The following is a 24,092-nucleotide window of genomic DNA, read 5'->3' on the forward strand; positions in this document are numbered from 1 at the left end:
TTTTCCTACATCTGTAAGCTTTTCTCTACTAAAGCATAAGAATAGCCTCTACTTTCGAAATTATGATTTTTAAAGAGAAGGTTTCCGCACCCTGATTTTTAGATTGAACACTTAATTTCAGATTCATCTAGTAGTTTTTGAGAATAATGGCAAACTTTCTTAACAAAAAACTAAAAAAATTTAAAGAGGAATCAGCGTTTCTACAAAAAACAGGGTAAACAGATTATACAGGGAGAATTTGAGCACCATGTTAGTTTTATTTAATTTCAAACCTTAGAGTCAGAATAGTTTTAAAAAAAAGAATAGCATTCCAAAAACGGGAAAAATTTCAAAAATTGGACATTTTCTGAGGCTAAATTTTTTTCAAAACGCAGCACATAGCCGCCCGCTCGGTAAAGTTCGTGAAAAAGATTCTTTTCCTTTCATTGAAACCTTTAATCTCCAATTTGACATTTTGGTTAATTTATAAAACTGATTGAATTTTCTCAAAAACTACCCTACCAAATCGGATATTAACGGTTTAAGCGGAAGAAAAAAATAGTTATGCGAATCTTACCTGCAACGCTTTGAAAATGTTTTGCACTTTTGCTAAAATTTCTTTTTTTTTTGAAAATTCTACCGTTTTTCAAAAAGGGTGTCAATGGACAGAATTCTTCTATGTGCCTGCATATTTTGCTAGTTTCTTTTCATTTTACGCCATATTCTAAAGTTTCAGCAGGGGAGCTTTTGAACTATTTGTTTTGAATTTTTTCATTCTTTCCAAAATCAAATCCACAAATTTGAAATGAAGGTTTCAATCACAAGAACAAATCATGGGGATTTCCCTTTCTCAAGCTGCTAATCCTTAAATCCGGTAGAAAAAGTTATGACCTCAAACAAGCCCGTTTTTTGACATTTTGGTTATTTTTAAAACTTTTTGTTTTTTTTCCCAAAAACTACTCTGCCGAAAAAATGGGCTTGTTTGTGGGCATAACTTTTTTACTGGATTCAGGGAAAAGCAGCTTGAAAACGGGAAATCCACATGTTTTGTTCCTGTGAATGAAACCTTCATCTCAGAATTGTGCATTTAATAGTTGAGAAATTGAAAATAAAATAAAACAAACAGTCCGAAAACCCTCTACTGAATCTTTCGAAGGGCGTAGAACGTGAAGTAAAATGAAAAAATACTAGGAAAAAAAAGCAGGCACTTAGAGGAGCAACCGATTTTTCTGTTGATACCATTTTTTTGAATATTAGTACAGTTGTTTTTGGGAAAGTTCTGCGTCATGAAAGTGTCACAATTTTCGATGCGTCACAAAAAAAAAACGAAAAACAACAAACCCCATACATTTTCACGAAATATGTTATTTCAAAGATGACCTTACACTAGCCAAAAACAAAGCAGCCACACTTGCAATTAATAAGTTTATGCATAAATAAGCTTAAATATGATCAAATTGAAATATCCCAATCGTGTCACCAAATGAGCCTTTTTATTTGCGACAAGTTAGAAAAAAAACTTCGTCATAATACACTAGACTTCGCTTGTATAATAAAATTTAAAACAAAAACTGCTCAACAGCGAAAAAAAGTTAACTCAGATTATTTTGGCTTTTACTGAATAATTTGCTGAACTTTAAATCAAAATCTGCCTAAGAGCTCAAATGAAGTTTTACTACTTTTTTTATGGTAAAAGAAAAAACCTACATCATGACCGAGTTTAGATGCTTAGCTTTCCAACGATCATCTCCACTGTTTGCAGGGATTTTGTTTGCATTAAATTCCGCTGTTTGTAGGGATTTTTTGGCACAAGGATTACCTCTTTGACATCCTCTAAATAATTGGCCAACGGTGCCTCGAAAATTGAAAGTTCAACCCAGTCGCACCAGATGAGTTAGGACCGATGTGGTTAACTCATAGAGTAATTTCGGATAGGGTACACCGTCTGGTTCTCACGCTATCTTATTTTCGGCCGGATAGATTCGTGCAACTTCTTAGTCTAATACCGATCCTAATCTTACTCTTATATCTACTAGTCTCAGGGTGTTTAACTAGTCTCTGCTAGGCTCAAAAGATCTAGAGTATACTGGCTTATTGCGACTGCTGAAGTTCTCTTGGAGAGGCAACTAATTTCTAAGTTAAATTCAAATCTCTCAGGTGCTGAAATTACAAGTAATTTCAGCACTTACAAATAAGTGGGTTGTTAGTTGGATGGATTGTGATTGGTTAATATTAAATATTTTACAGTGGTAAAATATCTAATTTATCCAATAATAAAATGTAGTTTAGATCAGGTTCCAAATCTCTAATAATTGTAAATAAAACGACCGAAAATTGAAAAACTTTTCATTCAATTCATTGCTTGAAAAGGAAAAAAAAGCAGTTTTTGTCTCCCGTGACTGTACAGCTGCAAATTTCAACTGAATTTACTCTTGTCAGATTGCAATTATTTGACGCTGGAAATTTTTTTGTTTGTAAGTAACCGCATTTTAAGCAAATCTGGTGACAGTTCATTGCGCCAAAGACCGTTCAGTCAACTCCAGCTTAAGACAAATCCGTAGCAAAACTTAGACAATTCAGCTCGTTTTCCCACAGAGTTTTTCTATTGATTTGTCTTACGCTTGAATTGACTGAACTTTCCTTGACACAACCCTTAGTATGCAGGTCTGTTTAAGAAAACAATATTTTACGAACAAAAAATTCCCACAGTATCAGTATTGTTATTGTCTAGAACGCTGAGCACACATGTCAATCAAACTTGTTCTGATTATAAACAATTATGTTCCATAATCTTCAGGAGCCCTAATTGATGCGCCCGACCAGTTTTTGCTTATCAGCCCAGGTGATCGCAATTCCGACAGCAAAAAAAAATCTTCAACAACTTTGCTAGCTATGCGAAAAAAATCTAAGTGAACAATGAGCGTTTTTGGGTTTAATTGGTTCCAACCACCAATTGCGCGGAAAACGAAATCAGAACAATTAAATGTTTATATCAGTTTTTAAACATTGATAAAATGGTAACTAAATACTATAATGATAATAGATTAAATTGGATTTTTATGGTTTGTCTCCATGAAGATCTATAAAAATCGAATACAAAAACTAAAAGGTAGAAATCAGTCAAATCTAATTTATTCGTTTATTTTGGATTATATTTGATGATATTGGATGTTAAAAGTTAATAAAAATTTGTAAAAATTAGATAAATATGAGTAGATTTAGAAAATGAGTAAGCTATGAGTAATGCAAAAAAGTTGCATGATTTTGCAGAACATTTGAAACAAATTTATACAGATCATAAACCAATATAATGGTTTTTAAAGGGATAAGTTCTTTGAGAACAATGAGTTATAATCAATTGCATTGACCCAAAAAGAAATTTTATTTGGTTAAAAGGCATCTATTTTGAACACAACAATCAATTAAAATTGACTAATACCCATGGATCATCAGTGAGGAAACCTTTCCTCCTACCTCCTGTCACCAGGACAAATTGTTCTCCAGACAAATCGATCATCAGGGCGGGAATCCTTCCTCCTAGCTTGTGTCACCAGTGCATATTGATCTCCAGACCCATTTAGCCTTTTAGATCGCAACTTTTGGAAAATTTTTCATTATCAGGCAAAAATTATTGTTGTCCTGAGCTCAGGTTTTGAAAGATCTTTCACCTTTGATAATTGTCCAATAGTTATTGAGGTTTAAGGATCGCCGTTTTAGCCGAATTGGGATAAGTAACGCCCGATATAATTCGTGCTATTGACGCATAAGCGGAGATTTAATTCGTAGCAGAAATAGTTCAAAATTGAATCGAGGCGTGTCATTTGGTTTTATTCTCACTTTGCCAATACGAACTATATAACTTTGAACTTTTCATAGCGTGTAAAAAAATAGATTAAAAATTTTCGCTGAAAATATTGTCAGTTTTTTTTAAAGTGAACACTATTTCATAGAGCATAAAAGGCAGTCTCGGACTATTCAAGGCTTCGCATTGATACAAGCCGTATTTGAAATTTTCAAAATCAAAGTTTTTTTTACCAATTTCGCCTCCAGTTTTAAAGTTATATATAGTAATTTTTAATTTGAATGAAAACACAAAAAAATATAACCCAGTATAAGTATTGCAGGTTATCAACTTATTTACTAGCTGTATTTGTAAGCGTTCACTATTGTGAGCTATGTGCTGCGGCGTAGACAATGATCACAAACCCAAAAATTAACAAAGAAGCGAGTTATGAAAAATCATTCTTACACATTTTAGAGTTACATCTGGTTAAAGAACGCCAGAAACATCAATTTTAAAGGCAAAAATATTCAAAATATTTTGTGAGCAGATCGAGCTCAGCTCCTTGCTAGTACTATTATAACTTTATCTTGTTTCAAGGGCGGATCTAGGATTTTCTCGAGGGGGCGGATTTTCAAAAAAAATTCGGAAAATTTTGGACTTTTTTTCTAGCCATTTCGCCTTTTAGACCCATTTCGTCTTTTAGATTGCAACTTTTGGCAAACTTTTTAAAATCAGGCTAAAACTATTGTTGTCCTGAGCTCAGATTTTAAAAGATTTTTCCCCTTTGATAATTGTCCAATAGTTATTGAGGTTTAAGGATCGCCGTTTTAGCCGAATTGGGATAAGTAACGCCCGATATATTTCGTGCTATTGACGCATAAGCGGAGATTTAATCCGCAGTAGAATTAGTTCTTAATTGAATCGAGGCATGCCATTTGGTTTGATTCTCACTTTGCTAATACGAATTATATAAAAATGAACTTTTCATAGCGTGTAAAATAATAGATTAGTGTTTTTTCGCTGAAAATATTGTCAGTTCTTTTTAAAGTGAACACTATTTCAAAGAGCATAAAAGGCAGTCTCGGATTATTCAAGGCTTCGCATTAAAACGAGCCGTTTTTGAAACTTTCAAAATCAAATTTTTTAACCAATTTCGCCATCAGTTTTGAAGTAAAATATAGTAATTTTTAATTTGAATGAAAACACAAAAAAATATAACCCATTATAAGTATTCCAGGTTATCAACTTATTTACTAGCTGTATTTGTGAGCGTTCACTATTGTGAGCTATGTGCCGCGGCGCAGACAATGATCACAAACCCAAAAATTAACAAAGAAGCGAGTTATGAAAAATCATTCTTACACATTTTAGAGTTAGATCTGGTAAAAAAACGCCAGAAAAATTAATTTTAAAGGCAAAAACATTCAAAGTATTTTGTGAGCAGATCGAGCTCACTTCCTTGCTAGTACTATTATAAATTTATCTTGTTTCAGAGGCGGAACTAGGATTTTTCGAGGGAGGGATTTTCAAAAAATTTTCGAAAAACACTTTGTCCTAAAGCACTAAAAAGACGCTGTTTTGCTCAATTTGTCTGCGCCGTAGGTAAATTTTTGGGTACTTTTTGGAAAGTTTTGACAAAAAAATTGCGTTTTTTTTGGCGCGTGCTCCCCCTCAAAATGAGTATATATTGGCGCCAAAGACGCCTTTAGAAAAATTTTCGGGTCGATCTGCCAAAAACGGATTTCATAAAAAGTACCAAAGGGGGACCCTTTGGGTCGGCAGTTGGTCGAATCCATTAGGGGGGGGGGGGGGCGTCCTCCCTAAATCCGCCCCTGTCTTGTTTTCCCGTGGGTGGAATTGATTTTTTTATTCACTTCCTTTTAATTGGTTGAGCCGGAAACCTTTGATTTTCTAAATAGACTTATATCGATATGGCATGCAGATCGTCCAAACAAATCGAAGTTCACTCCATGTTTTGTTGAGAAAAAAGACAAAAAAAGGCAAATGGAAATCAGTGACTTCTATGCTTGCTTTTCAGTTCACTTCCATCAGCTGATTAGAATTACACCCGTGAATCTTTACCGACAAATTTCATTCAGTTTCATTTCGATTAGGATACCTAAAATCATGTTGCTGAACTTTTCAGAATCCCGACAAAAGGATGATTTTGAGCCTTCAAAATAGAGGCTATGAATAGGTATCAGATATTACTTGATCAACTATCAGTTGGCGAATATGTAGATATTGAAACATAATATCTTGCAATAAACTGAATTATTATTTTTTTTAATTTCAATTTTAATTTATAAGTGATTCGTTTAAAAACTCATAAAAGAAGAAACTTATGTTTCATCAAAATAAAACTTTTTTGATACGATTTCAGCATCATTAAGCTCACGGTTTCTTTTTCTTTGTTCTCCAAACAAGCCTAATGACTTAAGAAATTTTATGATCTTATTAAATTTTCAATATTACGTTCACAAAAACTTACTAAAAAGGTGTCTACAAGCCCTGTGAAACTTTTGTTTTCGGTTTTTTTTGAAGCCGCGGAGAGATTTTTTTCAGAGATCTGAAAACTCTAGTTTTAACCATGAAGAATGTTCGTAATTTATCACAATAGACATTAAAAAAAAGTTATTTCATTCCTATGCATTTGAGTTTACCTGTCTTTCAACTCAGAAGATAAATTTTTTAGAAGATCAAAGGCAAACAGAAACAACTGGAGCAAAAACAGGATAACCAGCCTCAAGACGACAGAGCCGAGAGTCCTAAAAATGCTGAATTGGATTTCAACGACGCCTACGCACTGCTGAATCAAGCAATGAGCAACATCGAGAACTCCTCTGAGAAGACGAAGCGACGTTTCTACAGTCCCAAAGGTTACTCTCAGAAGTTCAAGGGGTCTACTACTAGTATTTCACTCACGGAAGAGGTATCGGGGGAGGGGCAATTAGCTGAAACGAAAGAAAACACAATTGTAGAGGCATAATCCAGAGATCGTAAACCAGAGATGGTAAAAACTTAGACTGGAAAATTTACCATAGTATTATCGCGAATTTCAACGGACAGATTATGATGATTGCGTTTAAAAAATTTCGTAACTTATAAAGCAGAGCTTCGCATCACGTTGAAAAATAGAACGCAATCTTCTAGTTTTAAGAATCATACAATAGGCGCAAAAACATAAATAAATGGAATAAATTATTATTTACAACCAATCTCTCGATTTTGTTCGAGAACACCATTGAAAGCGACTACAAGAAAATTTCTCATTTATGTAAGATATCAGATTCTATGACAAATTTTTTCACACAGGCGACCTGCACTTCGCACCACTTGCGATACGAACCCAGAAAATTGCTAAGTCAGAAAAAAATTCGAAAATGTCGAAAAACTATATCTCTCAAAATCAAACATTGTCAACAGACAGTTGGAAAAAAAATAATGAACGCAAGGGAACAGAAACTAAACTGACTTGTTTTTCGAAAAAAAAAAACACTTCAATTTTCGAAGTTTAAAGCATAAATATAAATAATGCCCTAAAGCTCTTTGAATCTCACGAACAAATTATGATTAGAGCTCTTTTGATAACACTACCCTAGTCTGAAAACTGAATCAAAATGCAAAACTTTTATTTCGCTGGGAAATCTGATACTTAACTTCCATTTTAGGAATAAGAAGTCGATCACGTTTTTCGTGACCTTTATAATTTTGCTATTCGGTAGTGGAGTTTGCCTACCATTTAGCAAAAGAAAGGAATTGATTATTTTTCACTCGTTGAAAGACGCAATTTCAGGACAATAAGCCGATGTAATAGAAGCCGAAACCTATCAAGTCAACAAAAGCCGAAAAAATGGTGCCATGAAAAGTTTGGGCTATTATTTCTATAAAGATTTTAGCAATTTGTACGCTCCAGTGAGCATGAAAATTATGTTTCCCTGGAAACGACTTCAATTAAGGTCACTAAGCCAAAAAAGTATAAGCCGAAATCATTAGGGCATAATAAAATTTTCCAGCGTTCTGACTTGCTAATTGTTCTGAGTCTGCAAAAAATTGGCCTGCTAAAAAACCGGTCTGCTTAGTTTCCTAGCACCCCGACATCAGATATTTTATGCCACTCTACAGGCTGATGCCTTTTCGTATTCTCACAATCCAAACTAAATTGTATACGTACAATTTGATACAATATACGGTTATAAATTTCTGGCTTGAAAATAAAAATCTTACAATCAAAAAAATTCTTGTGATCAAAATTCTTATAATCAATTTTTGGTGGGATTACGCTGTTTTACTGGCAAAACCAATAAAACACAAACAATATCTTGGTTCAGAAAACAAATTGTAATCGTATTGTCCGTGTTGGGAAAAGCTGATGTAAATTATTGGCTATTTATTCAAAAATTTTGCGACGAGTGGATAAAATTGATAGTTCATTCAGTTGAAAGATGAATTGTTTTTTCACAGTAGCAAGTGGAGCTCCGCATCACTTGTGATACAACGAAAGAGCAGCATTGCAAGCCAGCATATAGTAATGAGACGGTAGCTACAAAATCGAAAAAAAAATTGCGAAAAAAAGCAAGAAAAAAAGGGAAAACAAAAACCACTATCAATAAATAAGCTATTGGAATTTACCGAGCGGTCACTTGTCCAGCAACAAGTGGTATGACGCCCATGAGACCAAAACTTTTGCCAAAAAAAATTTTCGAGCAATTACCTGTAACACCTTGAAATCTTGCAACACAAGCTACTTTCAATTCTCAAAAAAAAACAATCAATAATTTTCTGTTCTTGAAGCGACATGAAAAATGACATAGCAAATTGACAGTTGGAAAAGAGTGTTGAACGCAAGTAAACAAAAAAAATCTCAACTTTTGGTTTTAAAAAAAAGATGCCCTTCAGGCTCTTTGAATTTCTATAACAATTTATGATAGCGCTTTTTTGATAGCATTAATTTAAGTGGATGTAAAAGTTTTTATTCCGCTGGAAATCTTAAAATAAAATTCCACTTACGGAACTAGAAATTGTTCACCTTTTACGCCCTTTCCACGCTCGTATTTGGAGTTCTATTTACGTAACTTTCAGCAGATTCATTTCAATTGAATTCAAAAGGTGTATTTATACCTTAGTACATTCATAAACGCATTAATATGCATTAATCCACATCTGTAGTTATCAAAGCATTTTATGACTTATTCCTGAAAAAAGAGTCTTTTTTTAATAACTCAGCCGATAAAACATTAGGCGAAAGGTTTTCGGGCCATTATTTTACAAATTACAGAAAATCAAAAACACGCGCATCTACAATGAAAATTGCTGACAGCACGATAAAATTCTCCGATGTGGCAATTTAATCGGCAAAACATAAGCAGAAAACGAAAGTCGGACAGTTCAATTTTACCGGAAAAAAACTTTCAATTTCATACATATTGAAAAAAGTAAGTTCCTGTCGGGGCTCGAACTCAAAACTCAGGGTGCAAAGGTCTCGCAGTTGCCGAAGTTCACTAATGAAGCAACTTCACACTTTCTTAAAAATGTGTAAGAAAAGTTATTAACGGGAAAAAGACTAATTCCTGATTATAAGACATCTTCTTTCGCAAGTGTAATTAATAGGTTCTTCTTGAGGCTATATACTACAATCTGTGGATTTAAAATCCATTTTTTTGACAAAATTGATATTTTTTGCCATGTTACTGAGGTCAGAAAAATTAGTGTTACTTGAACAGCAACCGACTGCTCTTGTTTGCTTAGACAGTAGAGTATTTTCAACCACCCACTTTTTGAACATAGATGTGAAACTTCTAGATGCAAAAGCAATTTTTCTAACTTTTCTACCACCCGGATTTTGTAATGCCATTTTGTTCATTCCACTACTACATCGCACCAGCTCTATCTGAATCCAAAAACTCCCTCATCTGACTGACTCACTACAAGGAAGAATATTTCATCAGTTCAGACGTTTTTGAAAACCTGTAAATCAAATCGCCCAAATGTATATGTAAAAACGGTGGTTAAATAAAATATTTCAAATTTCCTGTGTAGATTCGATCATTTTATCTATCTATAAACGGACATTTGCATGAGTCCTCGTTAATTCAAACTTTTACAAAATTAAGGCACTTTGAGATTGTGAGTTTAATTCTATAGTGATTGTACAAATTCAGATTTCAAAAATCTTCAGATAGAAAGATGATGCCAAATATTTTTCCAGAGCCTAAAAAGCAAGTGGGTAAACTTGGATTAACAATTTAAATCTAATTGAAAACAAGAGCAGGTTTTAACTTCATCGATTTCATCACGTAGCACTTAATTAGATAGCTTAATTGTAGCACGAATAAGTGGATGACTTGGCTGATTGATAGTATTCAGTTCCTTCATTCAGTCCTTATTTTGAGGCACAATTTCAGACATCTTTGATATTAGACTATCCAGTTTCCTAAAATATTCCCTTTCGTGAACTGCCAGGAAATCATTCAGCACTAAACCAGAAGCACCACTTTCTAAGAGTCGTCGAAATTCTTTCTCCACTGAATATCTCTCTTCACGTTCGTCTAAACAAAGTAGCCAATTGAAACCAATCCAGTAGTTCTTTTTTTGCAATGAAATCTATTTCAAGATTATTCTTTTGAAGATTAAAGCATTAATTAACACGGATGGAAAGCGGAGCTTCGCATCATGCGGGGTAGAAAATGAATAAAACGTCATAAAAAATGTATTTAAAAAATTGGATTTGTTTTTAAAATCTAGTGATACTATGAATAGCATACATAAAAACCCAAGCAAATAGTTAGCTTGACACTTAAAACCCATCGAAATAGAACCTCTCAGAAAATCGGAATATCTTATAGAGTGAAACCCAAAAAAAACTATGTTTAAAGCTAGGTTTTTATAGAAAAATGGTAGAACGAAAGCCAGTGCACCGGATAAAATATTGAGAATACAAAAACTAAGCCAACAGAATTTCTAGCAAAAATCTTAGAAATGATACGCTAACTTTTGTGAACTTCATTGCGTAAAGACTGACTATATTATCATCAGAACCATATTAAAGGTGGGAAACAAGACAAATAAATTATTCAGAAGAAAAGCGGGTCAAGATTTCCGAGAGGATCCAAACGACTCTGCCTTCACAAGGTCGATTCACACCCTGGCTCGCCAGGATGCATATGGCTTCGAGACAGACGTCTCTGATGTTTGTTTACGGAGCGGAGCCTCAGAAGCCCGCCAGGCTGCTCCGTCTGCTCATCCTTATACTACAATTCCGCTCCGTCATTAATCGTTAAACCAGGTACATACGAAGGTCATCCTTGTAATTTAACCATTCAGCGAATTCAAGCTAGCGTTTCGTCTCATGTATGTGGCTAGATGGTCATTTCGGACTCGAGCTACTGATTCGTCCCACGTATGTGGCTAGATGCTCATTTAACGTAGTGGAATCACTCTTCTAAGCCAACACTACCGAAATTTATACCGTACCTTTAGCATTTATGTTTTAATCACCCCTCCCCCGGAATCAAAGCACCTTCAGCTGCAAATAAGTCAAAAAATCCTCCAGCTCCTAGCACCCCGAACATGGCTTCCTCGAACTCAAACTTCCTACCCCAGATTGACCATCCAGTCAACAATAATTTTCCTATCAAGCCAACTACATTCAAAATATATGAACCATCAAATCATAATAGTTTTAGTCAACTTGAATCCCCTGTGACCAATTCTTATTCTCTCAAATCAGCCAGTCTTTTAGAGAATCTAGCATCTAAGCTGTAACGTAACATCCGGAAAAGTACCCAAAATTTCTGCCTTTCCAGCAAAAAACAAATTCATATCGCATTCCTCCAATAAACTAAACTGAAGGGAAAAGTCGGACTGCCTTTTGGTCCCCTTTATTCTATTTTACATAAAGCCAGGGTTAAAATTCGGCGCAAGTTTAAGCATCTCAACAAATAGAAGAAAAAAATAAATGGCGTCAATTCCTCTAAATATGTGATAACCGCACTGGGGCCAGAAATGTATGGAAAGTGCGACGCTCCCTAAATGGATCAAAGCCTGTAAAATCTAAGCCCTTCATTCGGTTTAAAATCTATTAATTCACCACTAGATATAGCCGAAGCTTTTAGCAAACAGTTACCCAACGCAAGGATCCACACTTCAACCAAACTTCTTCGTACAACGGTACGCAAAATATCCAAATCCCTAACCAAAAACCATCGCGGAAACGGGACTAACCAAACCATCGCGGAAACACCCAAAGTCCTCTAATGCAAACAATTCGGGCCTTTGGCCTGGCATTACTTATTTTTCTCTTTTTAACTACACGCTGTGTGAGGTGTGAGAACATAATCCCTCAAATATGGACAGACTAATCATACTTTTGTCCAAAACAGATATCATACAGAACGAAACTACTACATTGTCAATCAGTTAACAATTTAGAGAGGCTCATCCATTCTATTGTTACTAAACACCTACGATATAACAAGCATCAAGTTTTCTGCCCATTTCACTCCACCGCCACTGCACTGTTTACCCTTCAATTGCACTTCACTAACTCTTTTGATCAGAATCCTATCCTGGCTTATTGTTTTGCTAGTCTAGACCTTTGAAAAGCTTTCGATATGCTGTGCCACTCTTATTTCAAGACATCGGTCCCAAGAGTGGGCTGGCTCAGTAACTATTTGAATAGGAGTCAAGTCACCTATTGTTTTCGCGAACAATCATCATCCTATAGAAAAGTTCACTGGAGTTTCCCATGACTCAGTACTATCATCCTCTTTCTAATTTCCATAACTATGGCGCCCGTCCCCTACCAGAGAAATTTCATCCCACCTCATATGCGGGCTAACTCCGTCCATTCTCCTTAAGCTCTGAGATCCAGAAAGCAACCAACTCTTTAAACGGCTACCAAATTTCTTCAGGAGTGTTTTTTACTTCAGCTTAGTGTTGCCTTCTCTACAGGATCAGTAAACCATTTTCGTCTGACAGCAAAGACTTGCGTAAAGTTTTTGCTTAAATAAACCTAGTTTACCTTTAAGGAATGATATTTGAGCAATAAGATACTCTACCGCTGAGCAAAAATAACCCAAGCAAACGTTATTATTGACCCAAGTCTTAGTTCTTACTCACTACAGACAGTCCGCTAACAAGTCTAGGCGCAGTACAGAAGCTTTGAAAGCCTTAGCAGGGTCAACCTGAGTAGAAACAGCAGAAAATTTAATTTGAACTTACAAAGCCGTTATTAGAGCCGCACTTAATAACGCCTCTACAGCATGGTCCCACGCAGAGAGGCTTAATCTAGTCACACAGAAGAGGCTTAACCCGAAACTCATGCTCTCCGTTCTATTGCTGGTTCCACCCTCATGTGTTCTACTGCGCATCTGCAAAGTGAAGTTGAACTATTAAATGCTCCCTCTTTGTCTTTCTCTTATCTTGCCAACTTTGTATATCCGCTTCCCGTTTTCATCACCCCTAGTTTTTTTCCACCCTCACTCCTTCATCCTTACTAAGTACGCCCTTCTACTCTGAGACCATGAAATAAAAATCTCCCTGTTTGCTTTAAATGTTTTAACCTTTTTTAAAACTTTGCCACAAAAAGCCAGAAACAAAATTTTTCTTGAACTGAAGATGGACACACTAAACAACCAACATGAACCCTTTAATTGCCAAAAAGAAATAGTTTCAAATATGCAGGTGTTAGTCAGATGTTAAAGAAAATACTTTTACAGTACTAGCATGGTATAATTTTAACTATTTTAACATGGTATAATTTTAACTATTCTAAAATGGTATAATTTTAGCTATTCTAACATGGTATAATTTTAACATTTATAATATAAGACAGTATGGAAGTAAAGTGACCGCTTTTTCCTGAATTAACTGAAAATTTTTACACAATAACTTACCATAGGTTAACCCTGACAGATCTTACTTAAATAAAAGAAAGTAATTCTCAAATTTCGCTTGTATGTATGTTAGTATGCCCCACAAGTTAACTTGATCATCTTTTAGCGTATTCCATATCACTAACGATCTTTTAAAAAACAAGTTTTCTATATTTTACAGCAGTATGGCACAGCTCTCTTGTTTTTCAAATGATATCAATCACTTAGCTGATAATCCACTCAGAAGAACGCCGGATAATCTAGACGACTTATAATTAGTGCGTCTATGATTAATAGGTGAATTTTAGGTGGAAAGGGTTTTTTCTTATTGATTGCAGTTTTTCAATTCCGCAGACCATTTTCTTCGAATCGTATTGACTTCCTCTTGGAACGATAAAAATTGATCTAATATTACTCCGAGGTATTTAAAACTTTTTTTCTTCGATGATGTTTTGGGTCTCAAGCAATTGTAATTTTTTTCATGATTTCGCAAATTTGAATATTGAATGCCTGCAAAAATAGTTTAATAAAATTTTTAACTGTTTTCTAATTTCTCTATTGCAAGATCGGCCTTTTGGTTTCCGCAATAGAGTAGCGTGTTATCTGCATATTGTACTACTTTGCATATGAGTTTGGTAATTACAAATTTAAGTCGTTGTTATACAGATTTAAAATCAGAGGTCCCAAAAGGGTGCCCCGAAGGACACCTTGGTGCAATGAAATCCAATCTGATTCAATGTTGTTGTCAATTGTTTTCTGCTGACGTTTTCTGATGAAACAACTCATCATATCATTTCTATTGCACTTTCAGAAAAATTCGAAGTTTGAAGTTTTTGTTGCAGAAACTTATGATCAAAAGAGTCCAATGCTTTGGAAAGATCTATCAATGAGCCAGCAACAAACTTGCTATCAAATGATTTTCTGAATAAATCGCATTGTTTGTGAAAAAAATTGCATCGTTTGTTGAATAGAAAGTTCTGAAACCGAATTCAGTATTGCTTAGCAGGTTTGGCTATAAAAAAAATACTCCAATTAAGGCTAAACTGCAATTGCAGGATTGCGCATAGTCAATTAATTGAACAAGTTCGTCAAGAAATTCAGCATTATTATTTTGCATGAATTTATATATTCAAAAGCGTTTTTCCATCGTTTTTTGAAAGAAGTAGTTTTGATTTCTATCCAGATTCGATGGTATTTTTTACACAGAGTGTTCAGATCTGGTCGTAATTTTGGGTTGAGTATTTTGGGTATTAGGAGCATAACCCTACCACCTTTTGATTTTTTGCTGGCTAACATAGCTCCATCGCATCAATAAGCAATGTATTTAGTTTTTATCTATAGTCCACAAGAGTTGGTCAATTGACTCGTTGAACCAAGTTTCCGAGAAGCCAAAAATTGTATTTTCGCCAAATGTTTTCACAATGGTTTTCAGATCTAAGCGTTTCCTTGCTAAGCTTCCACAGTTTTTATGTTTGACTTTGATGTTGACTGTTTTTGACCAGTGTTTTTGCGATGCTACTTAAGTTAACTGGTGGACCCGGATTTGGGTGATATCACCCGATTAAAGAATTAAAGCTTTCTTTGACCGAGAAAGGATGCAATAAAAGGTTGCAGTTGAATAACAACTGATTGGAAATACTTAAATTGAAACGTAGATAAAATTTAAATATAGCAGACATGAGAGGCACTAGTTTATACATAAAGAAACGCTTGAGAGGCACTAAGTTAAGTAACATGTAATACAATAAATTGAGGCAACTCAAGGAAGAAGAGTTGTATTTGATTTTTTATTCAACGTATGGTAGGTTACTAATTGTTCACTTTCCTATAAAATGTTAACAGAGATGCTAGTTAAAACTAATAGTTGATACATTTTAATTCAACTTAAAGGCCAGACTTATTTGATGAAATCATCTGAACTAGAACCGATAATGACCGTGCACATGATTATATGGTGATTTATTTTCCCCTCTTAAATTTTGATAAAAAGTACGGGGCCTTGAGCAGGGGTGGTTGCGATTAGCGAAAATAATTTGAGTGCGACTATTATAATTTTCTACGGTTTTACATCGTAGCAGATTGTTCGAGTATTGACATACAATTGAAGAAAAAATAATAATCATTATACATTTCAACCTTAGAAATTGCCTTCACATTGTTTAAAATTGGAGGTATCTCGCACACTACCATCATTTCAGGCGTAAACTCATTGGTAATATCATCAATCACGTTATCGTACTTTGACTTCAAGATGGAATTGGTGGGTGTCATCTTGGACCACAACACTTTTCAGTTCACTTGATGGATACTTACTGAATACTTTGATTTTCCCTTCAGTGCTACTGACTCATTAGAGTTAGCTACGGTGTCATTAAACCAGCCGTTTTACTGGCTCCCAGAATCAACATTTTGGAGTCAACGAAAGGTGCAGACTCGCGTATCTTGGCGTTGACCATCTATCTGGCTAGTTATTTCTATTGTAGATATCGACTCACACTTGATAGACCTCCTGTTTTTGTGATTACTTCAATGAAATTTCTGTAATCTTCCTTTTGTCATAAAGATCAAAATAAATTTGTACAGATCTTGTTTGTTCAGTTTATCTAACTGACGAGACCATTGTTTTGATTAATCAATTTGCTCTGTTTTTCAATTTGCAAATCAATTTGCTATTAACGGGAATCGATATTCGGGTAACTTCTGTTGCTGAATAAAACGGACACAATTTCTATTTATAATTCAATTCAATTTTCTATTATCGGGAATTGGGTAATCGCAATTTGCAATCACCTCTGTTTTACCGTACCTTTAAATTGCAGAATATTGTCTACTGAGGCAAAAGGATCTCCAAGACAAATGGAACGTGAATTATCAATGGATAAAATTTTTGATTATTGGATAATTTATAGGGATAAAAATTAAAACTATCAACGTACAAAGAGAACTCTCAACGGATAAAATTTGATATTTAAACCGACGCAATTATTTTACAATTCAATTGCTTTTTCTTTTTCCACATTTCGATTCCAAAAAGTATACCAGTTTTCAGATTTGTTGTTGAATTGTTCGACTTTTACTAAATTTCGTTGATTATTGAGATGTCTTTTGGATCAAGAAAGATTTCATTAGTAAGCTGGCATTTTTTTCGAGTTAGAAAGTTTTCATCAAGGTTATGACATAAAAACTTCAAAAAACCGACTGTTTTCTAGCAATAACCTCTAATTCAACCCTATGGCGGGCTTACAAGAATGGCGCGGAAGACAAATATTGAACTTAAATAAAAGCTATCAAGTGATTTTTTCCAGCTTGTTAAGCTTAAAAAAGTCCATATTCTGACTTGTTAACGCTCGTTAATCGCAAGCCTGATGAGTGACTTTCAACCTCTTGTGCATAAAATTGAACTCCTGGGGGGTATAACTAAGATAGACAGGTCCCTTGAAAAGGTTACACTGAAAAACAGGTCTCATGTACGCATTTACACACACACTTATTTCGCATAGTAAAACTTGAGAAATCAGTTCTTTTTCTGCAATTTCTTTAATTGTGCCGCCTTTTTTGGTAATTTGTTAAAAATCACAAAACTTGTCTTAAAGTATACTAGGGCATGATTCTTCATAATAATCTTCGGATTAATAATCAATTTGACAAATTTAGGCGAATTTTTCTCACGGAAACTGGATATTTCCAGGTACTAGTCTACCATAACTGTACCCCTGAAACGCATTGTTCATACGGGTAACTTTTTTACTGCTCTTAAAAATTGGCGAATTTAAAAAACTCGCCAATCAAAGCTATCAAGTGATGGTAATTGGTTGAGTTTGATTAAAACGAGCATGTTTATAAAACTACCTATGCTGATTGAATGAGCAGGAAATCTGACAAGAAAGTTCTCGTAGAACTTCAGGGATGACGGTTTCGATTTATCAGAGAACACGCCAGAACGTATCACTGATCGCTTTGTCGCCATAATTGTTCATGCATGGAACGCTGATTGGTCATTCCTCTAATCAGCCTCCATGATACCACCTGAAATTGAAAAAAAAACATTCGGTGATCAATCAAAACTCGGCACCAGAATAATGATTCAACACCCTTGCTCGTCGCAAAGGTAAAACTAATAACAGAGAATTAAGTGCAGGTAACCACAAAAGTTTTTCGTCCTATTTCAATTCATCTAAAAAAAGTTGTTTAATTTTCTACAATCTGAGCAGCAACAGGTGAATCGCCAAGTCAACAAGTTATTGGAGTCAGCGCTTTGTCATTTCTCCATGGGTTGAAGAGTCTTGTTCACTTGGCCAGTATTTCTTTCCTTTTTCTGATAGGTAATCAGAAGTTCAAAAGTATCATAGTAACCGAGGTTACAGTCAGGAGTCCCTTCATCAGGTATTCCAGTTAATATACTTGAAATTTTCTAGTTATGGAAGTGATAATGATAAAAGAAAATGACAATTGCTGACGTCCTTACAATTAAAATCGATACGGGTTACGTTTATTCAATATGAACACGCAACTCGACACGAGAAAATGCTCTAGAATTTTTCGACCATTCAAATTAAAAAAAACTGTAATTACATTAATATCGTAATCATTAAATACATTTTCCTGTAAATTTCTGAAATTTTTTTAAAGTTTTTTGGTTTTCCATCGTTATAAAATTTCAATTTAGGATATTTGCGATTTTGACATGTCAGTTTTTTGAATTTTAGCCATGCTATACATGGACTATAATTTTAGTGTTAATTCCCGGTTCCTGAATTCATCGCGTGTGTTAATTCTCGGCCTCTCCCTCCAAATATGCAATGCCTCCAGTGTGAGTTGCTTCTAAGTGTTGGCTGTTTGGTCTATAATCTCTGACTACAGCTCAGCAGTACCGCCTACCTCCTTATTACCTTCTAACAAGTGTTGCCCTACTGAGAAGTCACCTTTGCGGTGTTCACCAACCCTCGTGGCTAAATGTCGGACTGTCAGGCCGACCTAGGTGGAGTTACATCCACTGCATCCACTACAAAAAAAAACATCTGAAATAAGATGGTCTCCACACAGTGAACACGTGTCTTACACAGCTTAAAAACATCAGTCGAGTTTAAATAGAAAAATATCCTCACCTATGCTCTCTATATATATGTAAATAGCATCAACTAATGATTTTCATTGTAATTTAACAATTTACAATCTCACAACTCTCAACTATTTCTAGCAATATCAAGGTCTGCTTTTAAATCAGACCTCTCAATAGAAAAAGTTTAAGGGTTTCAATGATCAATCTTAAATGATTGGTATCAGTTTTAACGCACAAAAGTAATCAAGTTTTTCTCCTTCTCTCTTCTCTATCACTTTCATCTCGTGTCACATCTTGATCTTCACTCCATTGCTTCTTATCTTTGTCTTCTGACTCGCTGTCTTCTAGGACTATCTCAAGCATGTCCACGGAGTTGATAGCCGTGCCCCAACTCTCCTGCTATAACAGCCTCGGTTTCAACAAGGTAGTAAGTCTACATTCACCTTTTGCTCCCGGTTCCTGCAAAAGCTGTTGTGCAGACACAGGCTCACATTGCGTTATAGATCAGCTTGTAAGACCTCTCTCTTTTCGGCTTCAGTAGCACAAAAGCGCTCCAGCTACTCGCATCACCGCCGTGGTAACAGCGTTGCTGTGCGTTAGGAATGCTCTCTTATAGGCTCCTATATCTAGCTGGAAGTATTGATAGGCTTCCGTGTTCCTGGACATATGACGCTTCGCGCGTTCATACATCCATGACGTCATTGCTGCACGGAACCAAGGCATCAACCTTTGCCTTGACTATATCCTCTCAATGGCTTTAGGTATCCTCAGAACCTTGCAGGTGGTTCTGAAAAGATCTATGTTGTTGTTCAACTTCACGTTACTTAGTTGCTCGGGTGTCGGCACAGCCGTCTCCTGCTCACTCGTGCCCTCGTTAGCTTCTAACCATCTCACCGCCAGCATGGCACTAACCACCACGATTGACACTTGTTGACTTTGGTCGGGCAACCCCGTGGAGTACAACTCCTCCACGTCCCACACCAACACCAGATTCCCGCGTTTGGCAGAGACAAGGATACTCCCCATGGGTCATCAATATGTTCCTTCGGGTCCGATACCCTGAAGCTCCCAGCAACGGTTCCACTTCGATCATAATCCTGTTTACATCGTCCTTTTCATCCAAGGCAAGGAATTCGGTGGGTAACGCTCCACTCGCCTTCTTCTTCTGGAATTCACTCACATTATCCTCACTCAACCTCATGAACTCTTCACCCACTACGTCCTGCAACTCGCCTTCAGATCTCTTCGAGACGGCCCGAATGATCTTCGTCAGTAAATCATACGACCTTTCTGACATCCTGGCTAATCTCACGCACTTTGGTACAGAGAGGAGTTGGTCGACCACCACCTGCTGCGTCCTCGCGTCCATTAACGCCATGTGACTAGGGTACCTACTATTGCAATATGGTGCGGAGCTCGAACCCACCAGATATTTCGAACCAGTAGGTCTATGATAGGCCTATCTGTCTTTCAAGTTTACCTCGTTCTCTAGAGCCTCTCGCCAACCGCCAATCTTCTGCTCAGTCTGCAATGCCCCAGGGAACAATTCCACACTTAAGGACGGAACCAGCCCATGGGCACGCTCCAGGCGTTCTAATGAATCGATCGAGCTCGTCAAACTGTAAAAACCCAAGGCAGTGATCAAATTCACCTCCGTCACTCCGTGTGAGTCTGCTATCAATTCCATCTCACTTTTGTCCCACATGCTTAACCTTCCATACAGCTAAGCTAGTTGGCAATGTTGCTCACTCAGCGTGTTCAGACAATGGCCCGTGCCACACACGTGTCCTTCCATTCCACAACTGGAAGCTAGACAGGTGGCCTGTCTCAACCAATCACTCGAAGAACTTCCCTCGGAGGGTTCCGTAGACGGTCTGCCATTCTGCTTTGTTACTTTCAGGGCCAGCAGATGATGTATCATGGCTAAATCATGTAGACTCGCGTCATCATCCAAATCCAACACGATATCTGCCGTCATATCCCAGATTAAACCGGCATTCGGGTGTGGACACCATGAAGGCTCTCACATGGTTACTAAGCTGGTCTTCAAGGGACCGTCCCATGAACCACATTCAAAGCTCACTTGCCCTTTTAGCTCAGGAACCGAGGGCTCAACCACTCTTTCCTCCAAAATAATTCCCAGCTCGGGTTGTTCCACCACCAGCTTGCCAGTTTCCTTGGATCGCTCGACCCAGAAATCAAGTATCATGAACTGCTCGCAGTCAAATTATGTCTCCCTGGCTTCCTCGTCCACAAAGGGATTGTAGGGCATCCCTGGTATGTCTGACACATATTGGAATGATTTCAACTTCTTCAGGATTGCATAATCTTTCTGCTGCCTGACGGCCTCAGTTGACTCACGGCTTACTTTCAACTCTTTGTTGGCGTATCTTCTCACTTCCTCCAGCCTACGATAGCTTCCTAAATCATTAGTCTCTTTACTAGGTATGAGCAGCGGCATGTCCTGATATAGTTCCAGGAGAGCCCTTAGGAATTTTTGTTCACGATCAACTTCCCTTTGCCGAATGGTTTTTACACATTCTTCCAATACAGGGGTGGGGATGAGATCCACCGCGAACCTCGCAAAGCAAAAGGCGTCTTTGCGCTTAGCCTAGGCTATCGCGGAATCGTTTCTGCTGATCAACCTTCGCAGGGCTTCTATCAGTTCCAGCTCCTGTTCCTTCAATTTCGAGTAATTACTGGCCTCGTATTCCGATCTCTTAACTCCCATTAGGCACCAGGCCAGTCGGGCCTGCAAGTCAGTTCTCGCTCATAGGTAGGCCAGGTACGCTGCCACCTTCGCCGGTGCATGCATGGTCTCGTCGAAGTATTTCTCAGGGGCCGCCCTCCAAGAGATTTCTAACAATTTTTCCAGCCCGATCTCATTTGCCTCCGAGAACATCACGGTGCCGTATTCCTTCCGATTCAGATTAGAGTCATCCGTGAGTGTCTTCACGTACTCCTGCATGGCGTGCTTTTCGCTCCAGGCCATCAAGTGCCGTCTCGCTGAGTTTCTCGCCTTGAGCATCTCCACATAACCCCCGGCGGGATCCCCCATGTGGACTGAGTCGGGTACTGAGACCCGACTGTAGTCAACCATGCCGAGTTTTCCCTCCAGTTTCATGCGGGCCATGTTAATCCGCGAGGGTTTGTAGTCACCGAGCCCTGTAGATCCACGCTGACTGATGACCTCCATTTCAAGCTTTGTGTCCGCTAATGTCCGTGCTTTTTTCTTCGACCTCGTGGCTGTTGAGGTCAAGCCTGCCAATCGCATAGGGGGTATTAAGTTTTCTTTCTCTCCTCCGGCCAACGCTGCACCATCTCCCTGACCACTTTCACTTAGACAAGCTACTTTTGCCAACGAGCCCACTACTGCGTTCGCCTTCGACTTCACTACTCTCTGATTCACTATTTTGCTTTCTGTTCTCCGCTTCAATCTATTCAGCCCTTTCTTTAATCGCCTGACGGGTAATTTTCTCACAACCTGATTTTCCCCGGCACTGTCCTCCGAAACTGACTCGGTCAGAACTTCAGACTCTGCGGAGCTCATTATTTTCCCTAGAACCTCGCGCATGATGGGTTGGTTCAACCCCAACTTCATTACGGACTGCGTCCCGTATATGCGTAGCACGTCCCATGTCCTCTCCATGAAAGTTACTCAGTTCCAGGTCACTCCCGCTTTCCATTCAAGTTCGCTCTGGTATCTCTCCCATTTCTCTTCAGGCAAGTGCCCAGGAAGGGCACCCTCATTGTCTCGTCGATTCTTCTCCTCCTCGTTGATTCATGGAGCAGTTTCAGCGTACCCTTACTCCTGTATTCCACTGCCAGGCCTATTGGATCTACTGGGGACAGACTGGCTGGCGCATCCCTCGTAGGAGACATGAATGACGATGGTGTCATCAACAATAGATGTTCATCGACGTCCCCGTCATCGTCGTCTTCACTGAATCGATATTCCAGCAAGTCCCTTTCTAACGCACCTAAGTCTTGTCCACTTGACTTGTCTTTCTTTCACTCCATAGGGTTGTCATCCTAGTCCATCTGATCATCGTCGCTAGTGTCTGGTCTCGGTACAGGTCCCGAAGGGCCTTGGCGCATGTCCATGCCCGAGTCCGGCCGCGCCGGTACGGTCAGGTCCCCCGCGTGGTAGAACAACTCGTCATTCACCAGGAACTCCACCGACTCGTCGCCATGTGGCGCCAGCTCGTCGACCGTTATGTCTGTGCCCTTGGCACCTCTAAAAACACCACTTTTACCTTTCCTGGCCACTTCAATTGTGACAAATTATCGGCTGGTGTGTATACATTACTCCACACGTCGGAGGAAACGTCGGGTTTTCTCGAGGGTGGCGCTTTAACCTTCTTTCGGCTCCATGCATCAGGGAAACTGAAGTCAAAGGTGTTCATCGCTGCCACATTCCCACTGATGAAGCGCAACTCCATCCCTTCACTCCATTTCTGCATTCTCTTTTCCGCATCACGGGCGGTTCCACTACGAGGGGCAACAACAGGTGACGTGACTCGTAGCAGGATCCTCCTTATGGGCGGGTATTGGGGATATTGGCTCGGCAGTGGCCTAGATCCAGCCAGCCATGCAACCTGGTTTTCCTTGACGTGTGCATACGCCTCCGGCCAAGCCGGGACCCGCATCGCCTCTCCCATGTCTTTCACCACTGGTCTCAAATTGAAGAGCTTGGAGTTAAACTGGATATGAGAATCCTCAACATCGCCCATACATTACTTAAAATTGTTGTTAAAGTCCATCAATATCCATCCTGGCTCCGCTATTTCCCCGAACAATCTATCGTCACTGGCCAGTCCTCTCAGTTCCTCCTTCTGTTCCACCCAATTTAAAACGGAACAGTCTACCACTGAGACTAAATTGACGTACAACACAGGGTTCCTGTATGCTTTCACTTGTACGTCTGGAAACGCGTATGACATCACCGATCCGTACAACACCGAGACGAACTCCCTTAGTCCATGGACTAGAATCAGCGGATCGGTCCGCATCATTGCAACCAGATCCGTTAGCAAAGGCATGCCACAATACTGCTTCCACTCATTCACTCCCGTTGCAGCTCTGTCCTCTCCTGTGACGATCCTGTTATGTTGTAGGAGGTACTGGAGCAAGAGTATCCTCCAGTCCTTCATCTTCCAATATGTGGTGGTTTCCAACTGCGCGTTGAATTCTCGACTCGCTCCCTGCAGCTGTTCGGGGTAACGCAGAAGCTCGAACAAATCGCCCAACCGACCATATGTCATCGCGATCAGGGTAAGGAGTTCATCCAATCTCAGGTCCACCAACGCTTGGTTGAAGAGATTCGTAGGTCCCCTCACAAAGTTCTCATGACTAAACATCACATACAGTGCCAGTACCAGATCAATTGACAGTT

At 38.1% G+C, this 24,092-nt stretch overlaps 2 protein-coding genes and 1 long non-coding RNA gene across 3 annotated transcripts in view; 2 read left to right on the forward strand and 1 right to left on the reverse strand.

Annotated features, from left to right (window-relative positions):
* Window positions 1-6,928, forward strand: part of LOC134841626 (uncharacterized) — a 28,144-nt gene extending 21,216 nt beyond the window's left edge. The window contains exon 7 of the mRNA XM_063857655.1: window positions 6,459-6,928. Coding sequence (XP_063713725.1) covers window positions 6,459-6,752 — 294 coding nt within the window. The 3' untranslated portion in view covers window positions 6,753-6,928. The remainder of the gene's footprint in view (window positions 1-6,458) is intronic.
* LOC134842051 (tyrosine-protein phosphatase non-receptor type 23-like) overlaps window positions 6,223-24,092 on the forward strand; it is a 200,929-nt gene continuing 183,059 nt past the window's right edge. The window contains exon 1 of the mRNA XM_063858206.1: window positions 6,223-6,226. The gene's annotated coding sequence lies outside the window, so the exon portion shown is untranslated. The remainder of the gene's footprint in view (window positions 6,227-24,092) is intronic.
* On the reverse strand, window positions 9,772-17,666 carry LOC134842054 (uncharacterized). The gene is made up of 2 exons (XR_010162481.1): window positions 17,488-17,666; window positions 9,772-10,311 (listed from the first exon to the last, which is right to left on the reverse strand). It is a non-coding gene; the product is annotated as an uncharacterized LOC134842054 (long non-coding RNA).

Source organism: Symsagittifera roscoffensis, chromosome 3 (assembly GCF_963678635.1).
Source record: "Symsagittifera roscoffensis chromosome 3, txSymRosc1.1, whole genome shotgun sequence".
Lineage (NCBI taxonomy): Eukaryota > Metazoa > Xenacoelomorpha > Acoela > Convolutidae > Symsagittifera > Symsagittifera roscoffensis.